Here is a 26,327-nt window from a genome sequence, read left to right on the forward strand (position 1 = left end):
ATATCTCTTTGAGTTTGAGACTTTAGTCTTTGCAACTTTAGGGATCTTATTTATTCACAAACAGCTTGTAACACTCCAAAGAGAAAGGAAAACTTGAAATCGCATCATATGACCCCTTTAATGTCATTCAGGCAACCCATCAATTAGACAGTTTTGAAAATATGTAAGTTTAATGATCCCTACTTGTTAAATGCAACTTGCTTTGACATTTTGTGTAATGCAGCATAATTCATATGCTTTTAAGAGACATTTAATCCGATTCTTGGCAACCAGAGAACGACAGAAAATGGCTCGTCTTAGTGGCTAGTTTTCTGATGTTCTTTTTTTGTTTTTTAAATATTTATTTATTTATTTATTTATTTGCTGTTTACAGAGGCATTTAATGTGTAAAATACAACAAAATTGGTTGCAGCATCTTTAACTGGGACGTGTCCAATGTTTGGGGCCACTGCACAGTCAGCATCCCAGAAGCCTACTTCAAAGTTCACTGTTTTTGACCCCTTAATAATGTGTATGTGGTGGCAATATTATACTTTAAAAGTTATTGAATGACAGGAATCAGTAGATTGGGGTGGAACTACATTGACTTCCTGCTCACATGCCTATAACATTCAGTGCTTCTGAAACAACTCCAAATTGAGCTTGTGCTATAGCCTGAGGTATTTTCCCAATGTTCGCTGTTTTCTCCTGGGCCAGCCGGTGTAACTTTTTGTTTTTTCTATGGATGTTGCTGAAATAGACTTTAACTTAGCTCCGCATTCCAGTGAATTAAAGATTTGATTAGCAGAAAAATAACCATCTGCAGTTAAATGCTGCAGCTGTCTGGTGCAAACAGCTTAAATGCACTCTACTGCCCTTTACAGTGAGGTGACAATTTGTGCAGTAGTCTGTCAGTGAGCTATATCTTAAGTAGTGTTTTTTAAATACCGGATTTGTCTTGATTAATATAAGTACATGGGCGTGATGGGATAAATTTAGTGTAAACACACCATAACAACTCACATTAGCACACTTGACTTACATTAGCTCAACCTCTGCAGAAAACAAAATTCCAGTTTAATAGATCCATCTGTTTTTGGCCTTGTTAAAAGAGGAGCTTTGAAAAATGTCTACAGTTCTTTTTTGAAAATGTCCTTTGTGGAAAATCATCTGGTTTGGTGGTAAATGCTCTGGTAGTTTCACTCTTTTCAGTACGATGGAAGTGAGTTATGGAGTGGTACTGCTTTGTTAGCGTGGAATAGCCTTTCCTTCATGGAATTTAAAGTCGTATCTTTGTTACTGTTGTGCATAATTGAATAATAGATCTTTCCATTTGCCAAAAGTGTGCACCATGTACGTTTTCTGCGAGATAGTGTAGTTCTTATAATTCAACAAAATATACTCTTTATAATATTCCCAGCTACTAAGAACATTGTGAGGAAATGGAAGTGTGGGTTTATTGTCCTTCTGTCAAAGAATGTCATGAAATTATTATTATTATTTGTTTTTTACTAAAAGTGGTAATATTTAGCAGTGATAAATAATATTTATTATATTTATTTATAAATATTTATTATTTATTATAATATTTATCACTCCTGCTGATGTTTAGACAACAGTTCTGAACCCTCCTCTTCTATAGTGACTTTTACACTCAGATTTTCCTTATGGTAATATAACTGAAAGCTTATGGAATCATGTTTCCTCCAGCATCAAAATCAGAGCTACTAAACTAGCAATGATATAAGTTTTAGACATATTTCCCAAAACTGCTATTCATCCATATACAGGGAAATGAACAGAAATGAATAATTAATGTGAACATTTTCATTTTTAAAATCTAAAGAACCTTTCTCCATTCTAAAGAACCTTTTGTGCAATAGAAAAGGTTTAATGGATGTTAAAGGTTCTTCATGGAAATGTGGATGCCAATAAAGAACCTTTTATAGAAGAAACTTAACTTTTTAATGCGAAGGGCCAAAAACCAAACTTTATTGAGGGGGGCAGGTCAAAAGTAAATTTTGCATTATATCCAGCTACAGTATATTACTGTTTATTAAAATTTATTCAATTTAACATTTTTAAATAAAACAATAAAAAAAAATGTTTAAAATAAAATTAAATAAAAAAATTTCAATTAAAAAATTTCAATGGCATGTTTTTCTCCAACCTTTTTTCCCCTCTTCATGTAATATGTCATCCAGGGGTTAACTTTGGCCTGCGGACCCTGGTTTGGGCATCTCTGCTTTATAGTGTGTGGCTGACAAAGAATAGGGCATTTCTATAGTAATAGTTTTGTGATGCATATCGGTCAGTGTGATCTTAAAGGGGTTAGTTTACATTGCTTACTTGACCTCATTCTCTTTTTGCATCTGTTCTCCAGGTTCCAGAGATCATCAGCACTCTCAGGCAGGCCGGCAAAAGTTCTGCCCGACAAGAAGACACTCCCTCATCTCTGCCTAGCAACGGCCAGGCAGATGCCTCCTGCTCCACAGCAACGACGGCTGATGCAGCAACAGCCTTTGCGAAGAAATTTGAGGTGTTGTTCTGTGGGCGAGTGGTGGTGGCCCATAAGAAAGCACCACCTGCGCTAATAGATGAGTGTATTGAGAAGTTTGGACGTGTCAGCGTCACAGGATCACTTGCAGCGGGCATCAGGCGGGCTTTCTCGCTCAATCAGGTTCCAATCAACATTCATGTTTTTAGATTTTCCTAACCTAATACTAGATACAGTATATACTAGATACTGGATATGTACTAGATTTAACTTTTGGATTTTTTCTGACTCTTCATTGATGTAGAAAATACTTTGTATTGTGATTAATGTGGTTAATTTTGCATTAGGCTTTTAAATTTTTTTTTTATGTTAACAACTTAACATTAGGGCTTTCAGTCTATTAAAATATTATTAAGTTGATCAAATTAATCTTGCAATGTTTGCAAACTGCAGCAAAGCACACAAGTCAGGGATAGTCTCCAATAATTAAATAATCAAATATCTTCCCCACACTGTATATTATTAAAAAAAGTGAAAGTGACGTGACATGTGGCCAAGTATGGTGACCCATACTCAGAATTAGTGCTCTGCATTTATCCCATCCAAAGTGCACACACACACCGGAGCAGTGGGCAGCCTTTTTTTTTTTGCTGCGGTGCCCGGGGAGCAGTTGGGGGTTCGGTGCCTTGCTCAAGGGCACCTTAGTCGTGGTATCGAAGGTGGAAGAGAGCGCTGTACATTCACTCCCCCCACCTACAATCCCTGCCGGTACGAGACTCGAACCCGCAACCTTGGGTTACGAGTCCGACTCTCTAACCATTAGGCCACGACTTCCCCCCTAAAATTTAATGTCTGGAACAGAAGCAACATTAGCCACCCTGGATTCGAACCGACAACCTTAGGGGTTCAGGGCCAGAGGCTTAGCAGAGTGTGCCACTCAGTTATATATGATATGATATGATATGATATGATATGATATGATATGATATTTTTTATTTATTATTTTACATTAACATATAATTGTCTGCTTTTAATATGTATATTATATCCATTATCATAGCATCATTTTTATGGCCATTCTCCCCCAACCCTGTTTATTTTGAAATGTTCATTTAAAAAAAAATATTTCTTTTAATTTAATTTTGTCCTTAATAGATCTTTTCTTTTTTTTTCAGATGGTGAATGGAACAAACGAGGGAGCAGATGGAGGAGGAAAGCGACCTCTGTTTTTTAAAAGAGATCAGAGTTTTCCATTTCTGCAGGCATTGGATGAGAACGGCCTCTCACCGGAGCTCCAGCGACGGGCAGCAGACGGAGCCACCGGGGTCCAACCCACTAGCTTACAGGAGAACAGAACCATGCTGTTCACGGTGAGTGACGCACACTCTCCACCTTACACATGCGCCAATATAAGCAACTGCTGCTCTTTCACCTTTGTTTAGCCCAGGTCCTTTTGTTTGTTCTTATGTAGATCACATCGAAATCTGCTTCTCATTCATCTTTTTCAATATAAAATCTGCTTTTCCTAAATCTGTATGTTGGCACATTACCCACATAATCCACAAAATGGATTTTAGTTGAAACACCATAGCTAAAGGAGTACACTCTTTGTTTATGAAAAACTGGCGATTCTGGATTGTATGATGATTTAAAACATTTTATTGATATGTTACATTAACATGTACAACATATAAACACAACATTATCTCTGAAGCTTTTGAAGGTTTCAAAGAAGCTCTCTTTGTCTTAATATTTTTCTGCATGTTCTATGGAGTTATCAGCGTGACTCGTGAGAGGTCAGCATGTCTTATGTCTGTGTGTATGCATGTCTGTGCATGGACATTTGTGCAGGTGTTTATCCATCTGCATGTGGCACTTTTATGGTCATAGCACTGTGAAGCACCAATCAAATGTTTTTTTTCATGGTCTTTCTTTTATTTTTCCCTCGCTCTCTCTCTCTGTCTCTCTCACTTTGAATTCCACGTTCCTCACCCCCATGTGGAGTGTGAGATGGTATGTCAATGTTGTAGCCTTAAGGACATAGAGATTCTCTTGAAACAAGTCTGTGCTAAAACCATCCCTGCTTCTTTTCAAACAAATCTGTTAACATACAGTAGCCCAAAAATCACACTTAAAGTCATAAATTAAAATGGACAATTATTTTTTTAATGGAAATTTGTAGTGTTTATCATAAATTATTTAACCATGCACATTATTATTATTATTATTGTTTTTAATCCCCTTTCTCTAATGACGTATTCACTAGCCTGAGGGCGGGATGGGAACTTCTCCCCTCCAGCAAATCACGTGAGATCGCAGCAATAGCCAATGACAGTGATCCAACGATCCATTCAGTTCCTGATGGACAAAATCAAGTCCCATCCTACTTTTTTTCTCTCATTTGACAAGCCGGTTCACTCAGATATACGTCACAATAGGGAAGAAAAGATGACCACCACTTCTGTTTCATACTGACGTCATGTCATTGCATTACATCACAAAATATCAAACCAATTGCCATTTGTTTTAACAAAATATAGCACACTTTTGAAATAAAACAGTTCCCATTAAAAAAAATAAAAAAACTCTGGTATGTTTTAAATTATACACTATAATTCATTAGTTTGGGGTCGGTAAGATATTTTGATTTGTTTGAAAAAACTTTCTTACGCTCAACAATTTGTTGTGAAAAATACAACAAAAGCAGTAATATTGTGATATATTTTTACACATCAAAATAATGGTTTTCTACTTACTGTACTTTTTTTTTACTTTATTATTCCTGTGATGGTAATGCTGAAATTTCAGCAGCCACTCCAATCTTAAGTATCATTATCAGTATTAAAAACAGTTGTGCTGCTTAATATTTTGTGGAAACCTCAATCATTTTTTGAAGATTCTTTAATGAATAGAAAGTTCATAAAGAACAGCAGTTATTTGAAATAAAATGAATAAAAATATTATATTTCTTTCAAAAGAAAGCCCATTTGTACTGACCCCAAACTTTTGAATGGTAGTGCAGTTACAATATGGATATATTGTTTAGCTATATTGATCTTCTGATTAACTAGTTGGGTTAGACCAATTAATTAATGATTTGTTTCACTTGTAGTTTGATTGGTGCACATGAATATGTGAAGGGCTGCACACTTTCATATTGTCATAGTCTGATCTAGAAGAACACAGAGTTAAAATTTGGACTGTGCTGTGTCATTTATTGTTCAAAGATGCATACAGCAAGCTACACATATTGTTGGCCAAATCTGATTAGCACTTCCTTTTTCTCTGACTGACAGGAAGCTGTCAGCTCCTCAGCAGGACATTACCTAGCAATAATGATGAACATTACAGTTAACAATTTAAAAATAAATACCAAGTTGCCTGCAGCAGCAGCCCCAGTTTTATGAAACTGCATTGCAGCCACTCTGTTCCAGTTTTATTTGTTTGGTCTTTTCTTCATAAGGAAGTCACACCAAATGTGTGGTGATGTGTTGGCTATTGTGTAATATTTTTTTATTTTTTATTTTATTTTATTTTATTTAGAAACTGTGTGTAATCATCCAAGGGGGAAGAAATGGTCACAATGTGTGCATGTTTTGTTAATGTTCTCTGAAGATGTGAACAGTCTGTGATTTTACACACAGTGACAGGATACTGGTCAGAATTATGCTTGTGCCCATAAATCAGACCAGTGTTTCCTGCACTCTTTTCATTGGCTGTGCTGCAAAATAAATAATATTTTAGCTGAGTTGTGAGTTCAAAGTCTGAATTGAATGTATTATTATGTGTTCTGACTGTTTGTATAGTCATTTAATTTGAGTTTATTTTATTGGTTGAGACGCATCATGTGACTTAGGTTAGAGGTCATGGCAGCCATCTTATATTTCACTTCACAACAGCAGTTATGCAGCAGTAGATTTCTCCCTGATAAAAGCTATATTCTTGTTATTTCATGCCAGAGGCCATCGTCTGTAAGTTTAATTGTTTATTGAATTTCATCTGTTAAAATAAGAAGATTGTTGTTCTCGCTCACATATTAACGCTAGATTGTATTTCCTTTCTTAAAAATTACTTTTACTCATACTTTATACTTAATGTATGTTTTGTGTTTGCATTATAGTTTCACAAAAAACGATGTTGTGCAACTGAAGATTTCAAGTAAAACACTGGAAAAGAACTCCTTCAGTTTCGACTTTTTCTTCAGCCCTCATCCAGGATCTAGCTCAGTTTGAAATGCCCAGAGTGTACTCAACGTTTACTCTGTCTTTGGCACAAAGGACAGAAATTCATTTTTTTCGGATGCTTCCACATAGGCAATTGCAGCTGTAGCCTACCTGAGAGTGATAGATGAAGATGGCTCATGTGATGTAGGGTTTGTCTTAGGAAAAGCTAAGCTTGCCCATCTCATTCTAAGCTGTCTGCTCACACCATACCTAGATTAGAGCTAGGAGCAGCAGTCTTGGCAGTAGAAGTGGCGGAACTCATTCAAAATGAGTTAGACATTCACCCAAATGCTGTAGAATTCTATCTGTCGAGGTGCAACTTACTTGCAGCAGGGACAGAATATTATGTATGACCCAGTCTCTCATGTCACAAAGACAACACACTTTTGCTGGCTGCATGCAGAAAGCAAACATACAGCGACAGCATTGTGATCAGAGATGATTCTGAATGAACATTTGACACTGACTAGGCAATGATTTTTGATGCAGTAAAGTTTGCAGAAATGCTTGGTTCTGGTTGGTCAGTTGCGACAGTCTCTTATTTTACACTGCAGATGTGCTCTTTCCAGATTCATTCAAATGCAAATTCTTACTTATTTATTGTAAAATGAAACTGGAGAACTTCAGTATTAATAGTAGGCTTATGGTAATATTGTTGAAGTCTTTGTCTTGTTGCTAGAACAATTGTTTTGTACACTGTAATGGATGATAAGAAACGCAGGTAAGATTTTAAAAGGGTTTCTTCTCAAATCAATATTTCATGTCCTATATTTCATGTCCTATTTTTGTGGTGAAAAGCTGGTACGACTCTACAGTGTCATGTTTGAACTTGTACTACAGAGGAAAACTGGAGGCGGGTCAAATATAATTGTTACACAGAGATCTAGTCTCATGGAGCAAATATGTGCATGATCATCTAGTGAAAACCAAAACACACACACACACAAACATACTAATTTGAATTTTAAATATGATATTATTTACACTGTAAAACAGCCTCAGCTCTAACTCACTTGGTCAACATCCCAGGAAGAGCTATTATTAATGACTTTAATGCATATGTTTACTCTATGCAAGGAGAATTTCACTTTCCATCTTTTACCTATACACCCATATTAATTTATGAATTTATGTCTGTCTGTTGCAGATTGGCCGCTCTCAGATATTTCTTGTGAGTCCTGACACTAAGAAAGTGGCCATAGAGAAGAGCTTCAGAGAGATTTCCTTCTGTTCTCAGGTCTGTTCTGTCATGTTGATGATAGGCTGTTGTGGCAGCCAATTAATTCTCTTATGTCAACATAATGGCTTTTTCTCAAATAGAAGTCTGATTAACAATCAGGCATGTTTGAGCAAGATTTCAATTAAAATAGCTGAATTAAATCTGAAAAGAAATCAGCCCTTTGTCTTTGCACTTGTCCAGACCTGTTTTGTAAATATTTTTATTCAATATTTTATTTAAACATATTTGCCAAATCAGGTATTGCAGCCTGTTAGTGGACGCTTCACAATATTAAAAGTTTCTATTATTAAATGTATTAGTTATTTATTTATTTTGAATGCGTTTGAATGAAAAAATGAATGCTGTTATTCAGCAAGGATGCATTAAATTGACCAGAAGTGACAGTAAAGTCATTTATAATGTTACAAATTCAAATAAGTGCTGTTCTTTTGAGCTTTTTAATTAATCATACAGTCCTGAAAATATGTATCACAGTTTCCACAACTGTTTTCAACATTGATAATAATAAGAAATGTTTCTTGAGCACCAAGCATATTAGAATGATTTCTAAAGGATCATGTGACAGTAGCCGCTTTTCCACTGTCGGGCCAGTGCGAGCCAGTGCTTTAAACGGGCCGGGCGGGGCTAATAGCCTCGGACCTGTAGCACCGAGGCCAAAATCACGCTGCGTTTCCACCGTCGGGCCAGAAGCTCGGCTGCGCTTCACTAAAACCTGCCCTTTACATGCCTCTCAGGAACAACGTCATGCAACCCCATCATTTCACCAACAAAGAGAAGTTAGCAGAAAACTAATAAGAATAATGATACATGGATCATAATTAATTAATTTGTCAAGACTGAAAATTAGTCACACAGAAATAAAGCGGTAAACATAGCATACCTACTTATTCAGTCGAGTCTGTTACTGTTGATTTGTAGTCACAGTATATACATGTTTACTATGCTAGCTTAACGTTAATGGCTAGCATGCAGTCTTTTGCATTGCTTATAAATATTTCTGCCTTGTATGGTGATCATAATCCACATTGGATCTCAAACAGAAGTTATTTCAAACACTCGCTGCTGTCTGAAAGTGAGTTTTGAGCTAAAATTATTTTAAAAGTCTTTAATGCTGGTGTTATCAGGATTGAATATTAGTCACAACTCCGTCTTTGTTCATAGCCACTCCTCTAGCCTCATCTGGCCAAGGTTTTCGTCGGGCCAAAAAACCCTGGCCGTTGGCCCCGAGGAAGCACCGACGAGGCACGTTCAAGCCCCGGAAGTGACAGTGGAAACGCGACTGGCCCTGGCACGCACTAGCACGCCCGCTTTTGGCCCGACAGTGGAAACGCGGCTACTGAAGACTGAAGTAATGGCTGCTGAAAATTCAACTTTGCCATCACAGGAATAAATTACATTTTAAAATATATTAAATTAAGGAAGTTATTTTAAATTGTAAAAAATATTTCACAATTACTGTTTTATAGATAAATGCAATCTAAGTGAGCATAAGAAAAATATTTCAAAAACATTAAAAAGTCTTACTAACCCCAACTTTTGAACAGTAGTTTAGTTGTCTAGTTGGCCCCTTTAAGTTTTTTCCACTTAATTTTTTTTTCTTTTCTTTAGGGTATTCGTCATGTGGACCACTTTGGCTTCATATGCAGGGAGTCGGTGGAATGTGGTGGTTGCCAGTTTGTTTGCTATGTCTTCCAGTGTGCTAACGAAGCTCTGGTGAGAACCATGGATAAATAGATGAGGAGAGATGAATACATTGTTTCAGTCTGAAGAACATATTCAGAATAGTTGCTTTAGAGAAGACATAAATGTTATGTTCTTGTTCAGTCAATTGAGAATGAAAATACTTATGTCTTATGTTACTGTTTTAGCACACAAAGAACAGTGCAAGTTTTATGTACAAAAATATTTTGTTGCATGTTACAAATACTATATCATGAAATTATGAAATTTTACTTCAATGAATTTATAGCTATAAATAGTATACTTCTACAGGATGCAGTTATTGTTCTCTAAACTCTTTCCAATCTGTCAAGATAGATGCTTACAGCTGTTCTGTGTGAATGTCACTCTTTCATGTTTAGGTGGATGAGATCATGTTGACATTGAAACAGGCGTTCTCTGTGGCCGCCCTCCAGCAGAACAGTAGGACCCAGAGTCAGCAGTGTGACAGTTGTCCCCTACAGCAGCTGCACAAACTGTGTGACAGAATAGAGGGTGAGACATATACTTTTTGTCATATCACTCATAGCTATCATGTTTTATCCCTGTATCAGCCCATTCCTCATTCTTACTGTATTCCTTTATTTTTGCACCTGTCAGAGGTTCTGAGTAACAAACCTTCTAGTGCACACATTTATTGCCAGATTTTCTGGTACACTAAAGAAATAGTTCATCCAAAAATTACAATTCTGTCAGCACTTCTTTTTTCTTTTTTTTTCTTGAATCATAAAAGGAGATATTTTGAAAAAAGGTCCCACTCCTTTTTCCATACAAAAACATATACACACTACTTGATGTTTTTGAGAAAAGTCACTTGTGCTCACCAAGGCTGCAAAATACAATAAAAACCATAATATTCTGAAACATTTTTAACATTGCTAAGTTTGATTTTATCTATTTATTTACAAAATAACAATTTAGAATGTATTAAAATAACTACATTATATGCACATTTACTTTTAATTTGAAAATATTATTAATTAAAAAAAATACTTAATAAAATCTTTCAGTCACTTTTTTTATTCGCCACAAAATACACCCATGTTACTGACCCCAACTTTTGTTATTCAGCTTCTAAACTAAAAACATTATCATAACAATAGTCATATGGGACTTATTACCCCCTTGGTCACTATACTTTTTTTTATGGAAGGGGCAATGGGAGAATTTTCGGTCACACTTTATTTTAAAGGCCAATTCTTGCTACTAAAAACCATTAACTATGACTTTTGCCTCAAACTCCTAATTTGCTGCTAACTAATAGTAAGTAAGGTAATAGTAAGGTAGTTGTCAAGTTGGGTAGGATTAGGGATGTAGAATATGGTCATGCAGAATATATGCTCCATTAGCACTATTAAACAACCAATATGTTAATAACAGGCATGCTGATTTGCAAGTAGTTAATAGTGAGAATTGGTCCCTATACTAAAGGGTTACCGAATTTTCATAATATCTCCTTTTGTGTTGCATAGAAGAATGGAAATCATACAGATTTGAAATTAAATGTGAGTAAGTTATGACCAGAGTTGTACATTTTATGTGAACAATCCCTTAAACACACCGTAATAATGGCAGAATTGAAAAATTGTTTATTCAGAACAAGAATTAGGATGAGAGATATTTTTATTTCAGAATTCCATGGGATGCAGCTGTGCATACTTGTGTTTGTTTCTTTGTGCATGGCATGACTCTGTGTTTATGTACAGGTCTTCATCCATCCAAAGCTAAGCTGGAACTGCAGAAGCATTTGGCAGGTCTGGATAATCAGGAGCAGGCATCTGTGTTTGAGAGCACCATGGTGAGTTCAATTATTCCAAACTTAAAACCGCTATAACACACTACACAAATACACTTTAGCTCCCCTGTTCTTAGGATTAGCAGTGTGTTAGGATTAGCAGTGTGTGTCAAATCCTTAAAGTGCGGCATTCAAGGAATGTGTGTTCTGTTCGGAGGGTGTGACTGGTGTAAATGAAACCAGTTAGTCCACTCGTCTAGAATCCTGAAACTACACTCAAACCTGAACGACTTAACATCCTGATGATGAATGGACTGCTATCCTCTGAGCATTATGTGTCTAGATTTTTGACTTTGTGGCAGACGTTTAGATTTAATTTCAGCTTTGAAGGTGCAACATACAGAAATTTGTCTTTGCAATATTAATTTAAATATACCCCTTGATTTAAATATATTGATTTTGTAAATTGACCCCTTCTTTCACATAACTTTTATATATGTAGTAGTTTTGGTCCTCAGACTAGCTTAAATTGTGAAAATATTGTAATAAATTTGTAAAAAATGCAGAGTACATTCCATTCTGCTCTCTGCTGGTTGGATTTCTCTCTGACCATGTGTGCTCTGTAAGATCGATGATGCCACCTTGTGGAAATTTGCAAGTTAAACCTTTGTTTGTGTGTTTGAACAGAAAGCCAGGCCTAAGTCAGATCAGGAAGAGAATGAGTTAATTGTGTCATGTCTAAGACGACTGTATGAGGAGAGACAAAAGACACACACTCACACACACAATGGACAAACAAAAAAGGTACACCTCCATGTAATGTCATCAAGCTCCTTATGGACTCCCATTATGTCAGTCTGTTTTAAAAGTAAAAGTGAAAAGTAAATATTACACCTCACTAAAAGTACAACTGAGATCTTGGGGTATTGGATATAGATGTCTGTCCATATACAATTCTGTATGTATGCATGTGTTAGACTTCTCAGGAGGTTGCGGTGAATGCTGAAGGCACTGTCAGTTCCAGTCGAGTGCGTCTGGAGGAGCTCAAGACTAGAGCAAAAAGATCCCTCACTGAATCACTGGAGGGGATCTGGAAGGTATGCAAACATTTTACACATTTTGAACACGAGTAGACTATAGGACTTGTAGCAAGATACATGTAATTTATGGAAAAATGGATGTCTTTATATAATAGGGCAGCAGTAAGTCCAAATCCCAGAGGGAGAACAGTGAGGGAGAGAGCAACTCCTCCAGCTCCACCACACTGAACAGCACAAATCAGGTCTGCAGAACTCTTACATCATCAATACATATTAGTGCTGGGCAACGATTAAAATGTTTTAATCGCGATTAATCGCATTATGCACAAAATTCAATCATGAATTCAAAAGTAGTGTATTGTGCACTTTTTTCATTTAAAGGTGGGGTAAGCAATTTGGGGTAGCCAATGTTGACATTTGAAATCACCAAAACAAACACGCCCCTACCCCAAAAGGGTCTATTTTGATAGCTCTGCGCCACACATACATACGCAACCCAGGCAACGATTAGTTCTGTGAAACAAAGCAAAACCAATGTTACACCGTGTCTACACCGGATGCGAGTGGCGCGGCGTGACAAAATACTATAGAACTCATTATAATCAGTGATGCTGTCTACACCATAGCTATATATACATATCTATGGTCTACACTGGATGCGGCACGACACGACAAATCCCCGACAGAAAACTGCTGCTGCATTCTATTTATGACATATTGACGCAAATTTCAAATGATTTTCAATGGTCGCTTTGTCACGTCCAGTGTACTAGACAGACTTTAGCTGTTGCGGCGCAGACACGGTGTTACTCACCTATCGAGAAGAAACAAAGCATCCTCGGCGTCCGATCGCAGGCCTTCCGCTCCTTGAGTTCTCTCCAGCGCTGGAAAGCTGATCCGATATTTACATGGGTCCTACTTCTTCCCTTAAGTAATGCTCAGAGTCCAGAGCCTCGATCATAACATTATAACAGGCACATTCCGAGTAGAGACCTGCAGGATCGCGGGACCCAACGCAGCAGAGTGCGGTGCGGAACAAAACTTTGATGGGCGAGTGCGGGCGGGTAGAGACTCCTGTGTGCGGGATGCGGGAGAATAAGGGTGTACTCACACTAGGCAATCTTAACCGTGCCCGAGTGCGTTTGACCCCCAAAGCCCGGTTCGTTTGACTAGTGTGATCGCTCCGTGCCGCGGTCCTGGCTCGGTTGGAAGAGGTGGGCCAGAGCGCGGTTCAGTTATATATTTAGATCAGTGAGTGTGAGTGCTAACTTATGATACATGCAGCATGATTGCGTATATATACTGTGAGAGGGCCGTGTGTCACCGTGCGTCCCAAACGACTCAAAATAATAAACCACAAAGTTAACAAAACAATGCACTTTGCATGTGCTGAGCGAGAGCGCTTCTCTGCGGTCTTCATGTGCTATCGCAAACTTCCTATTTCCCACTTATGAAGTCGTGATTACAAGCACGTTGCATTCTTTTCTGTTAAAAATAACAGTGAACAGATTTGTGAATGTTGATGCTTAGCCTAAATAATTTTATCGGGAGTGTTCATGTGAGCACTGCTGCAGTCTTAGGCCCTCCCCAAATGCTCTTATTGGTTGAGACGCGTGATGACGCCCATCCCAAGCCAGTACTGATCAACATCCCACCCCTCCTGTGACCCATGGTTTGTCTGTATGTGTATTCAGAGCCAGTGAGCATCGGACTTTCAAAATAATAATAATAAAACTGCGTTAATGCGCGATAAAATAATTGTCGGCGTTAATTAATTAATGCGTTACGTGATAATAACGCGTTAACTTGCCCAGCCCTAATATATTTAAATGTCATTTAGGACTGGCTATTCACAAAAAATTTGCAATGGTTTTGATGGGGATGTAAAATGAAGGAGGAAAGGATGTGCCGGTTCCAGGAATCGAACCCATGACCTTTGGGTTACAAGTCAGACTCTCTAACCATTAGGGCACGACTGCCCCTTTAAACAAAATAATAGTTATATTTGGACATCCACTCTTCTAAAGAGCATTACAGTCTTTTTCATGACACTAATCTAATAAATTGCATTTAAAGGGGTCATATGATGCTGCTAAAAAGAACATTATTTTGTGTATTTGGTGTGTGAGCGGAGGCCGGACGCCTAGAGTGAGACGCGGCCTAGAGTATGCGGAGGCCGACTTGAGTGAGCAGAGGCGGGCGGGCTTGAGAACGGTGCGGCCAGCGGATTCGACGAAGGAACGTCCGGCGGGCTTGCGGCTTGTTAGAACGAGCAGTTTAGGTAGGCGTGGTTGACTCTTAACTTTTATAAAGAATATCTCTTTGGATTTGAGACTTTAGTCTTTGCAACTTTACAGATCTTCTTTATGCACCAAAAGCTTGTAACACTCCAAAGAGAAAGGAAAAATTGAAATCGCATCATATGACCCCTTTAAACTTCAGCAACAAAAGCTGCATTATAAGTTTTATCAGGTTTCTAAGTGGAATAATGGATTCTGAGCAGTTTTAATGATTAAAATTGATTAAAATTGTTTAAAAAGTTTAATTATTCTTTCAATTATTAAAAATTAATACACATGTTGTATCCACATTACCACTTCAGGTTTGCATTAATTTTGATTTGAAAAATATATATTTACACTACTATTCCAAATTAAGTTTTTTTTTTCACGTTTTTGAAAGAAATCTGTTAAATGCTTACCAAGGCTGCATTAATTTGATAAAAAATTAAGCAAAATATTAATACAATTTAAAACAGCTGTTTACTATTTCAGTATACCTTTAAAATGTATTTCTCTGATGGCAAAGCTGAATATTAAAGACATAGTTCACCCAAAAATAAAAATGATATCATTAATTACTCACCCTCATGCCGTTCCAAACCCGTAAGACCTCCGTTCATCTTCGGAATCGAAATTAAGATATTTTTGATGAAATCCGAGAGCTTTCTGACCCTGCATAGACAGCAATGCAAAGTAACCCCAAAGTAAAAATACGATAATACTTCTTGTGCACAAAGAAAACAAAAATAACGACTTTATTCAACAATTCTTCTCCTCCAAGTGACCGTCTTCCACCATTATCAAGAGTACCACGATGCATCTTCTTTTTATTCTTACAAAAATAAAGTGCTCAGTGCATTTTAAAATCTACAAACAAGCATTTCGGTCATGCTGGACCTCAGTGTTCACATTCTATTGAAACTTTTCCTCACACATATATGTTTTTTTTACTCCTTTTGGAAGGATTTATTGATGACTTGAAATCATGTTACATATGGATTGAAGAGATTGCAAGATACTCCTTTTTCTCTTTCCCATGTAATTAGTCCATAACTAGCCGTGGTATCCTTGAGTAGCTTAATGCTTTTATATAATTATGGTCTTAACAGTAATATGACTAAAAGCACCAGTATGTACTAAATATAATGCATTTTATTAGTGATAATAATCACAATAAACATTTTATTTCCAAAATAAAGTCCACTATTCTTCATTAGTATAACAGAAGGCTGTTTGCTGTTTTACAACTTTGTATTTCTGTCATATAAGATGTGTTATTCAAACTAACAGTAAGTTGTAAGCAAGCACTCACATGAACCGTATTTCTTTTAAAATAGCTTCTTGACAAGCCTGTGTTTTAGCAGGGTCGCTGACATGCTCTATTTTGATTTTTAAGGAAACATCATTGGAGGAGCCCCTCTGCTCTTTCCTTCCCTCCAGTCCACTCCGCTCCCACAATTCCACAGGGGATCTGAAGCGTCTTGAAGGCTCAGTGGGAGGTGAGGAGGGTCCTGAGAGCCCGCCTCAGGGCTTCAGGAGACGTGCAAGCACAATTAGTCACTCTCCCATGCTGTCGTCCTCAGAGCCTAGTCTCCCCCCACTACAACCTACTGCTGCCACCAAGCCCAAACTGGTCCGACACTACTCTGTCAGCACAGATTCTCCACATCAGAGCAAGTGAGACGTGTGTGTGTGTGTGTGTGTGTGTGTGTGTGTGTGTATGCTAGCTGCTTCTTTTGATCATTGTACATAGTTTGTGTCTGTGGAAACAAAATGTGGACAAAATCCAAACCACCAACTGCAAATTCAATTTTTTTTAGTTGTGCACCCAATTGACTTAATTCAAATATAATTAAATTTGAATATTTGCATTTTCAAACATTTGCAAACTCTGTTTACATGTACAATGTCAGTGACGGACTCCTGTCAGTCAATCACTGTGGGAGGTGCTTTTAGAGAAGGGTGTGTGGATTTCTCTTTCCTGTTCTTACATCACATTTTTTAGCCTGCAGTGTGAATTCAGTTCACTGTGTGCTTCACTTTTTAATTCTGTGCATCTCTGCTTTCGTATTCCTTTGCGCCCACCTTTATTTTTTCCATCCTTTCTGTATTTTCATCAGTCCTTCCTCCCCTCCAGCCTCTTCCTCTCCTGTGTGTCAGCGGCCGTTGAGGCCTCGTACATTTGCTCTTGATCATTCCACCCGGCCCCTCAAGCGGAGGTGAGGTGTGTGTATGTGTCTTTCTCTGTACTACTGTCATTCACAAACAGGTCAGGGTACTTTTTTCCCCCCATAAAATTATTTTTTTCTGTCTTTTTTCTTCTGAAGTTTCTGTGCTGTGCTGTGAAGTTTAATTCAGCAAGAACAGGATATATTTCACTTTTGTGCTGTTTCAGTCCATTGAGGCTGTATATTACAGTGACTCCCTGTCTCACTCCTTTACTCTGTGGCCTCTCTCTTTCTCTCTTTTTCTCATGCTCTATCTCTCAGTCCATCAGGGCTGAGTGGCTTTAGAGCAAGATTACACTCCTCCTCCTCTGTTCCAAATTTCCTCAAATTTCTGGCCCCTGTAGTGGAGAGTGATGATACCAGTGACTCTCAGAGAAAGAGGTACTCTGTTTCTTCTTCGCATTCTGCCAATCCATATTTCCATTTTTCTGTCTTCCATCTCTGTTCTTTTTCTGCACCTGCCACAGAGGCTCATGTGGATAAGGACGTATTAGACAAAGATAAATGTTCTTGTAATGAATTAGGATGTGCACTGAAAATCAACTAATTGCTTACTTGTTCCACAGAGTTTTTGTTAATGCATATATATATATATTTTTTTTTTTCAGAAGACAAACATAGACATTATGCTTATTTTGAAACCATTAAAAATGGATAGCCTAGTGTTTGTGAATTAAATGCAGTATCATATTTTAAAAATAAAATACATGCATCACAGCATTATAATGTACACTATATAATAATACATTTTGGGATTTCCTAACCATTACATTTAACAGTGATGAATTATTAGTGTTTTTAAAGATAAAGTGAGTGCTGGATAGTAGCAAGGGTACAGTACATTTAAAAAAACATACAAATAAATTTAAAAAATCTAATATCAGCTGATGTTATTTAATATTATGAACACAATGTCACATTTTTTTTAAAGATAGATAGATAGATTACTTGAGTACTTGAAAATTACAAAAAATCCTCAAAATACTTCAAATAACTAGTAATGAGTTGGTCTAGGATTGTTTTGAAATTATTTTTTTGGTCTTGTTTTATGAGCTTTCAAATTTAATAAGCTAATAGAAATTAAATATGCTATGTCTATTCTGACAGAAGTCTGTGACTGCTGTCTGTCTGTATGTGTATATATTTGTGAATGGATGCCTTAGCTTATGTATTTCTATGTGTGTTTAGTGATGTGGCGGCCCTGTCCAGTCCTGGAGCAGTGTGTGTTGTTGGGGATGACAGTCCATTATGTAGCCGGCGACACTCCTGGAGACAACAGATCTTCTTAAGAGTTGCCACACCACAGAAGGGCTCAGACTCCAAAGGTAACAGCCTAGTTGAATATGTAAGTAGAGTACATCAATGCAAACTACACTTTACAGTGTACAGTACAGTCAGTGCCTCTACATGCTGCAGTAACTGTTGATGTCCACTAGATAGTGCTCTTGCTCTTAATGACGTGGTAAAGAATTAATTTAAGTGAGTTTGACAACTGACAACCGACTTGGTCTTGATGTTTCTTATGGTGAAGAAACAGAATTACAGTGATTATCACCTTCCTCATTTCCCCCCCGCACCCAGACATGGTTCTGTCAGTGCTTGCTTTTCTTCTGTTCTTGACCTGTTTTATGTCTTTCTTTCTTGAGCTGCCAAAACAGCAAATCAGGTCTGTTATTTTGAAGTTGGTAGCTCATTAGACTTGGCAGCACCTCGCAGTAAATGTTGTTCCGGATGTCAAAACACCCCTCAGGTGTGTGTGTGTGCGTGTGAATGAGAGAATGATGATTAATTATCCACACTTTTGTTTAACTTAATAGGCTAAAAAAATTAAATGCCTGAAAATAGTATGGTGTTAGAGCCCAGGTTTAACAGTTGTTACAAAATAATTCAAGTTTAAAATAAGATATGAAGTCATACTGTGAGATATAAAGTTACTATTGCAAGAAATACAATTGAAATTGTGACATATGAAGTCTCAAATACTTTTTTTTTCTTTAAAGCTAAAACAGGCTTCCATAGTTGTGTTGGACTGTGTTTGTATGCTCAATTAAAAGGTGTCCAGTATCTGATTCTGGAGAACTGACCTTTTTTCGTTTATGGAAAAATGTATGTTGATTTCTGTGCAGTAATATGAGTACACTTCCTTAAAGCAGAATGCGTGCCAAGAACGCTCTAGTTGTGTGTGTGTTTCTCCAGTATATTTGGGTGTGTCTTGACAAGTGTGTGTCTGCGCTGAATGAAGTAATGTTTGTGTTAATGAGGTAATGTATGCATGTGTGTGTGTTGGGTGTGGTGTTTTGCAGGAGGTCATGTTGACAGATATCTACAGGAAAGCACCGGCCTTATTGACCCACTTATATATGTGTGTTTGCACACTTGCAAGGCGTTGGTCTGGGCAGAAACACCACTTATTTACAGAGGGACTGGCCAGTGTGCGTGTGTGCATGTGCGCACGCGCGCGCGTGTGTGTGTTTGCAGAGGGAGTGACCGGCGCCCAAGTGTCCGAGTGCGTCAGTGTCTGCTGTAGCAATCTCCACACATACACTCAAACTCGTGCTGCTCCACCCCACTGGAACTGGGTCAGGTGTGTGTGTGTGTGTGTGTGTGTGTGTGTGTGTGTATGTGTATGATTCCTGACATAAGAAATTGCTGTTTTGAGAGAAGTTGTATGGCCCTTCTGTTGAAAGCCTTAAAATATGTTAGGCAGAAACATTGTCTGACCAAGACCGTGTGTGTGTGTGTGTATAAAGGCACTTCAGTTCTCTCACTGTCTTGAGAAGTTGTACTTGACTTGTATATTACCGTGTATGCAGGAGTCTCAAATACAGACCACAAAATGTATCAGAGCTATTTGAATTCTACACAGAATGCTATATTTTATAGCAATATGGATGAGATTATGGCTGGCATACCCTGTCAAATGCGGCTTTACGGAGCTCAATGGCTCTGAACGGCTCTAGCCCAAGCTGTGATATAAACGAACGCTATTGGCTATTTTAAAAAGGGGTGGGGCTGCTTGATATGTCCCGCCTGTCTTCCTGTTTCAGTTAAAATGACGTCAACACAGAGTAACGCTGCGTGTTTCTAAGCATTTCAGGGGACCTTTAATGTTTTTGTGGAAATGCTCTTTTCACAGTTATTTATCTAGGTTAAGCAGTGTTTGTCTGGTCATATGATCTCAACTTGGTGGCCCCCAAAAGGTAAAAGGTTACCTTTTTTGATCTACTTCGGTTAGAGTCTCAGCAGTGTTAATTTTGACAGTGAATTTTGATTTTGTTTTAGTCATAGTCTTTTGACTAAAATGCCATTTAGTTTTAGTTATATTTTAGTCATCTGAATTTTTTTTAGTTTTAATCTAGTTTTAGTCGGCTAAATATCATAAGATTTTAGTCGACTAAATCTACAGTAAATTTAGTCTGCTAAAATCTAATGGGTTTCCAAATTCACTAGTTTGATATTAAGATTTTATCATGGTAGACACCGGTTTAACTGCGGTGACACACAACATGCCTTTATGTAAAAATTAAATAAAACCACTTCTCATAAAGAACAAGAACATGGTCTTCTTTTCAATGAAATACAAATGGTTATATAGGCTAATTATGCATTCTTTATAACAACTTGTTTACCACATTCTTTATTGTTTCAAGCTGACATATTTGTTTCTATAAATAAATTTAGATTAGTCTTTAGGGCTACTAAAGTGATTCAATCAAGAGCAGTGAGTGATTTTCTGTCTTTCTTTTGTTGCTTGATTAACATCAATGCCACAGACAATAGCAACTAAATTAGGATGCTGTCCCTTTAAAACCGGATGCAATGTACTAATACACGTCCAATATTCTCCCAACTGTTTATGTTCACATAAGACATAACCGAGTGTGTTTGCATGAATACTCATCAAAACAGACAATTCGACATGATTTTGTGTGTATTTCTCCGTTCATGAGATGCGAAAGAGTACTCTTGTGCTGTGTGAGTGACGCTGCTTCAGTGTCTGCGCTCAGAAAACTGGACCGAATTGAGTTCTCTTTTGCGTCGTCAGATTTATCCATATGTCTGCTCTTCGCTTACTCCCAGATATCGACATTTTTGTATGTTTTATGAGACGTGCAGCAAGTGTATGTTAGCTTATGTCCCGCCGGTTCATATGTACACATCTAACCTCGTCTTGTATTTATTCATTGACGAAAATGTCAATAGATTTTCGTCATAGTTTCTGTCATTCAAAACGCGTTTTAGTTCGTCATCGTCTCGTTTTCGTCGGTGAAAAAAATCTCAGTAAAGTCTCAGTAAACCTTCTACTCACACAGATTTTTTTTGTTTGTTTGTTTCTAACATTGTTATGGTAGGTTTCCTGTCCAAAAAAAAATCATTTGCTGTGTATTGGTATTGTATACAGCCACAAATATTTGTACATATGAAATGTCACAATAATAAAGTGAATCTGGGGTATTTTGTCACCACTGGAATGAGAAAATTGGGAAAACAACAACCTCTTGACAATTATAGGTTTGAAAATCCTATAACCCTTACTGTAAGCCTTAAAAATTGTTTACACTGACAGCAGCAATATTTTCAGTGAAAGTAATAAACATTTCTGCAACATTTATATTTATGCTAATGAGCTGAGCTGTGCAAATGAGAACTGCTGTTTGAACATTAACATTTAAATCCAATCAATTTACGTTTTTGAACTGTGGGTAGGAAGTGGGCTAAACTACAGCAGGCTAAGACAAGATCTGGTTTTGTGTGTTACATGAGTGAGATGAAAGAAAAATGTATAGTGTGTGGGTGAATGCTGTTTTATTTCAACACTCTGATTTGATTTTTCTTTTCCTTGTGATTATGCAGCACAGTATTTTAGGTGATCTCACTCTGTGTTTATACTATATATAACAGTACATTTTATTTTTCTTTATGCACAATTTATCACTTTGTCTCGGAGCCACCCTATTGTTTGGGTGGTGTTCGCTTTATTTTTTAACACCTCTGCCTGTACGCATGGACAGTTGTATTTGAGTGTTATGCATGTGTTTCTGTGTGTTTTTTGGTTTGCTCTTTTGTTAAGTGTTAATTTTTGCAAACATGAGAGAAAACAAAAAAAAAAATTATTGTGACCGTGCCGTTATGCAGTACACCTACTGTTTATTAAAGTGTGGGGAAATCAGAGACTTTTATTTTAGGTTCTTTTAGCTTCATCATTTACTATGATAGCATGTTAACTGTACATGTTTTCAGAGGTTACAGTCATATGAATTGAAGCGTTTATTTAGTGTAAGCTTATTACCTTGATCTGAAGAATTTTAAGCTTACATGAGTGATATTTTATACCAGTGATAAGTAATGGCGATGTTGGTAATTGATATAGGTGTTGTTGATTTAGAAAGATGATGGTTATTGTTTTCGGATTGGTAGCTATTGTAGTTGATATTTGTGTGAACATTCAAATACACTTGTTTGTCTTGGAGAGACATTAAGCGCAATTGTGTTTGTCTTAAATGATTGTAAACAGCCATAAACAGCCATAAAAATTAAATGGTTACATTTAAGTAGTATTATTTCACCTTTTACTTTACCTGTTGTTCTTTTTTCTTCTTTTTTCTATTTCTGAACTTACCAAAATACTTGATAAAGTTTACTTTATTTCTAATCTTTTCTTATATTATTTCTTTTTGTTTGTCATTTCTGTTTCTCTTTATTTTATTAATGTTTATTTAATACCTTGTAACAATATTTACTTAATAGTGACATACTTTGTAAAAAAATATGCTGTTAATCATATGTGAATTCTAGGAATGTCCTTTTACTGTTTTTTTAAATTGTGAATTATATGGCAATTCATAGATTCATAGGTTTTATTGCTAAAACCCATACATTTTGCATTTATTTTGCAGTAAAATTACATATAATGTAATGTTAAACCATTTACAGTTTTTTACATTATATGGAAAGTATAAAAATTACCCTTTTCTGTAAAAAAATTACATAACATTTTTTATGGTGTACTGACTACATACCACAATTCCGAATCACAAAACTTCACTGGTCACTGCTGAAATCACGGTATAATGACAAACATAGACATGATGATATTAATAGTTGATGTAGATTAGGGCTGCACGATAAATCGCATGCGATATTTAATGCACATCTTGTCAGAAAGCCGGATCTGTAATCAGCGGTAAATCTCCATCACCTGCGGGCTTTCACATTGAGCAACATTAACTACACAGAGCCGCTGTTCACTGACGAGCTGCGCAAAAAATCGCGCGAATATGAACGTGGTTTTGCGCAGCTCGTCAGTGAACAACGGCTCTGTGTAGTTAATGCTGCTCAATGTGAAAGCCCGCACGTGATGGAGATTTACCGCTGATTACAGAACCGGCTTTACTGATAAGATGCGCGTTAAATATCGCATGCGATTTATCGTGCAGCCCTAATGTAGATGTTGTTTACTGTAGATGATGTTGGGTGACATTGTTGGTAATTTATGTAGGCAAATGTTGGTAGTTCATGTTAATTTTATGCTATTGTGACGTAAACTATTCTGTTTTCCAGAATCCAGCTTAAAGGTTGGCAACAGAATGGCACTAGGAGGCGGAGTGGGGGGCGGGGAGAGCATCCTGGGGGCGGTGCCAGAGGAGAGGAGAAAGAGGAGTGGGGCGGAGCTAAGAGCGTTATGGAGGAAAGCAATTCTTCAACAAATTCTCCTGCTGAGGATGGAGAGAGAGAATCAGAAACTACAAGGTGAAACAAACAATCACACGATAACTATTATCACTGTGAACATTGTAAATTCCGCATACAAATGGCCAAGTAACAAACTGACATTAGGATACCTTTACAAATTCAATTAACAAAAATGAAATCAATTTTGTGACTGATTTTGGTTTTAGATTTGTTGTTAGCTCTAGTTTATATTCACCTTTGCACCAAAATTGGCCATACATTATGTTAGCTTATTTAAGTTTGTTATTACTTTGGTTAATGTTAGTATAATTCTGCTTGTACAAGATCTTACTTTTTTTATGTAATCGCAACATCCAGATTACTAGGTATTATGTGGTAATAAAGCTTAGTTTGTTCATGCCCTTAAGATTTATACACAAAAGCACATCCCATAAACAGTAGCATACACACACACACACACAGAGACATTTCTGCACAATCTGGCGCACCCATGCGCTGCCTTACCTGGAAGTCCCTGCTGCAGGTTATGACGACATGGCTAAACGACAATATCCTGGACTGCGCTATTCAGCTGCACGGACTCAGCTGCATGACAATAAAGCTCAACTTGACTTGACTTGACTTGAGGTTATGAGACAGGTGAAGAGCTTTGCTTGCACAGATGCGGTCTGATTTGGGTGTGCTCATTATTGGCAGTGTCACGTCCTGCCCTGCCATGCCCAGTCATGCTTCTCATGAGCTGAAAAGAAAGAACAGAATCTTGAAATGAAAGCAGCCAGACCTATTGAATAGGGTGTGGGCATAAAGAAGTGGGTCAGAAGATGTGTACTGGGAAGACTGTCTGCCCTACATCTAGCCTGTGTTTATATTACCACGTTCCCTATTAATCACATAACTTCTGATGTTTGACACTTTGGAGACTTCTGTTTCTTTCCTGCTTTCTTTATTTTTTTTATGGTTTTTTTTTTGGTCCCAGGGGTGAGATGGGTGGGGAGGGTATTATTCTCTTGTTCCTGAAATTTCCCTTCTTGCATCTCTTCCTGTGTTTGTGTTTCTAAATGAGAATTCTCACTGGTGCAATAAGTGCAATTGGTCTTACTAATCTTAATACAGTAATAATGACTGCATAATGAAGACATTCTGCTGCATGTTGGGCATGTGTTTTCTGCCTCTCCTTTACTCTCCACTTGTTTAACTCTTCCATTTAAAAGAAATAAAAAATTAAATGACATTGTTGGACTTAAAATAGAAAAAATAGACTTAAAATAGAATTTCATTAATACAGAATTTATAAAAGGTCCACAACTTTTTTAATGATATACCAACAAGTGACAATAAAGTAAATTATCATACATACAACAATAAGAATACTCTTTCACACAATCAACTTTTTCCCAATTCACTTTTTGTATCCCATGGTTATAAAACCGATTTAAATATTCTATATGTATACTACAGTTAAAAGGTTTGGGGTCAGTAATTTTTTTTTAAAGAAATTAATACTTATATTCAGCAAGGAGGCATTAAATTATGCATTACAATGACCATAAATGTTACAAGATTTCTATTAGGGGTGCTCCGATTGATCTGCTACCGATCACTATCGGCCGATAAACAAGTTGGGATGATTGATCGGCGGTCTCTAAAAAGGCTGATCTAAAAAAAACAATCTCAAGCTGATGACGCTGCTGTGAGAGGTTTGGCATGACATGCAGCTGCACCGTCTCAGTCTCTGTCTGGCGTGGGTGAAATAATTATAATGCTGAAGGTGAGGTACTCACCTTCATATTTCTTCATTAAATAACTTTAATAAACCTTGTGTGAGACGTAATTTCACAAACCGCATGAGTGAATCACCGCGCACGCTTTTCTTTCTCTCTCAAAATACGCAAATGGCTTCAAATCACCACATCGCGTCTGTCTATAAGCAAGCTGCACGCTGCAGAGTTGACACAGGAATTGTCACTTGCACAATCGAGGCAGTGTCGCATCGTCACTAAAGTTTATAAATTGCATTTCTTTTTAATTCTTTCCAGGGTTTAACCATTCAGCGCTCGCGCGCTCTCCTGGACACCGTGCACTCATGCACACTCGCAGTGCACACACATAATGCCAGGTTCACATTACTCCATTTGCAGTGCGTATGCGGTGCGTATTTTTTCCGCGTTCATGCCATCCATCCAACCATCCATCCATCCATCTGTCTGTCTGTCTCACTGTCTGACTCTCTGTCTGTCTGTCTGTCTCACTGTCTGACTCTCTGTCTGTCTGTCTGTCTCACTGTCTGACTCTCTGTCTGTCTGTCTGTCTCACTGTCTGACTCTCTGTCTGTCTGTCTGTCTCACTGTCTGACTCTCTGTCTGTCTGTCTCACTGTCTCACTGTCTGACTCTCTGTCTGTCTGTCTCACTGTCTGACTCTCTGTCTGTCTCTCTGTCTTGTCTGTCTGACTCTCTGTCTGTCTGTCTCTGTGTCTGTCTTTCTGAGTCTAAATCTAGAAGTAAATGCAAAAGTAAAAAACATTGAATAATGTGTTGCTTATATTTATTGTGTTTAAACATGTCTGTGATGTCTGTGAATACTGTACTGTGTAAAAAAAGAATTGCAATGCTGAAAAAGCATTTTCAGTGACAATGTTTACAATGTTTGGAAAAATAATGGATAAATGTTGTGTTTGTGGTAAACAGCCATG

General features: G+C 37.4%; 1 protein-coding gene across 1 annotated transcript in view; it reads left to right on the forward strand.

Moving 5' to 3' along the window:
- LOC107656363 (TBC1 domain family member 1-like) overlaps positions 1–26,327 on the forward strand; it is a 72,864-nt gene that overhangs the window by 22,596 nt on the left and 23,941 nt on the right. The window contains 15 exon segments of the mRNA XM_016444172.1: positions 2,363–2,659; positions 3,652–3,846; positions 7,847–7,936; positions 9,548–9,652; positions 10,021–10,153; positions 11,365–11,456; positions 12,081–12,197; positions 12,371–12,490; positions 12,589–12,675; positions 16,112–16,214; positions 16,299–16,392; positions 16,836–16,934; positions 17,205–17,324; positions 18,132–18,268; positions 23,505–23,693. Of these exon segments, the coding sequence (XP_016299658.1) occupies positions 2,363–2,659; positions 3,652–3,846; positions 7,847–7,936; positions 9,548–9,652; positions 10,021–10,153; positions 11,365–11,456; positions 12,081–12,197; positions 12,371–12,490; positions 12,589–12,675; positions 16,112–16,214; positions 16,299–16,392; positions 16,836–16,934; positions 17,205–17,324; positions 18,132–18,268; positions 23,505–23,693 (1,978 nt within the window).

This window comes from Sinocyclocheilus anshuiensis, unplaced genomic scaffold (genome assembly GCF_001515605.1).
Source record: "Sinocyclocheilus anshuiensis isolate Anshui unplaced genomic scaffold, SAMN03320099.WGS_v1.1 scaffold85, whole genome shotgun sequence".
Lineage (NCBI taxonomy): Eukaryota > Metazoa > Chordata > Actinopteri > Cypriniformes > Cyprinidae > Sinocyclocheilus > Sinocyclocheilus anshuiensis.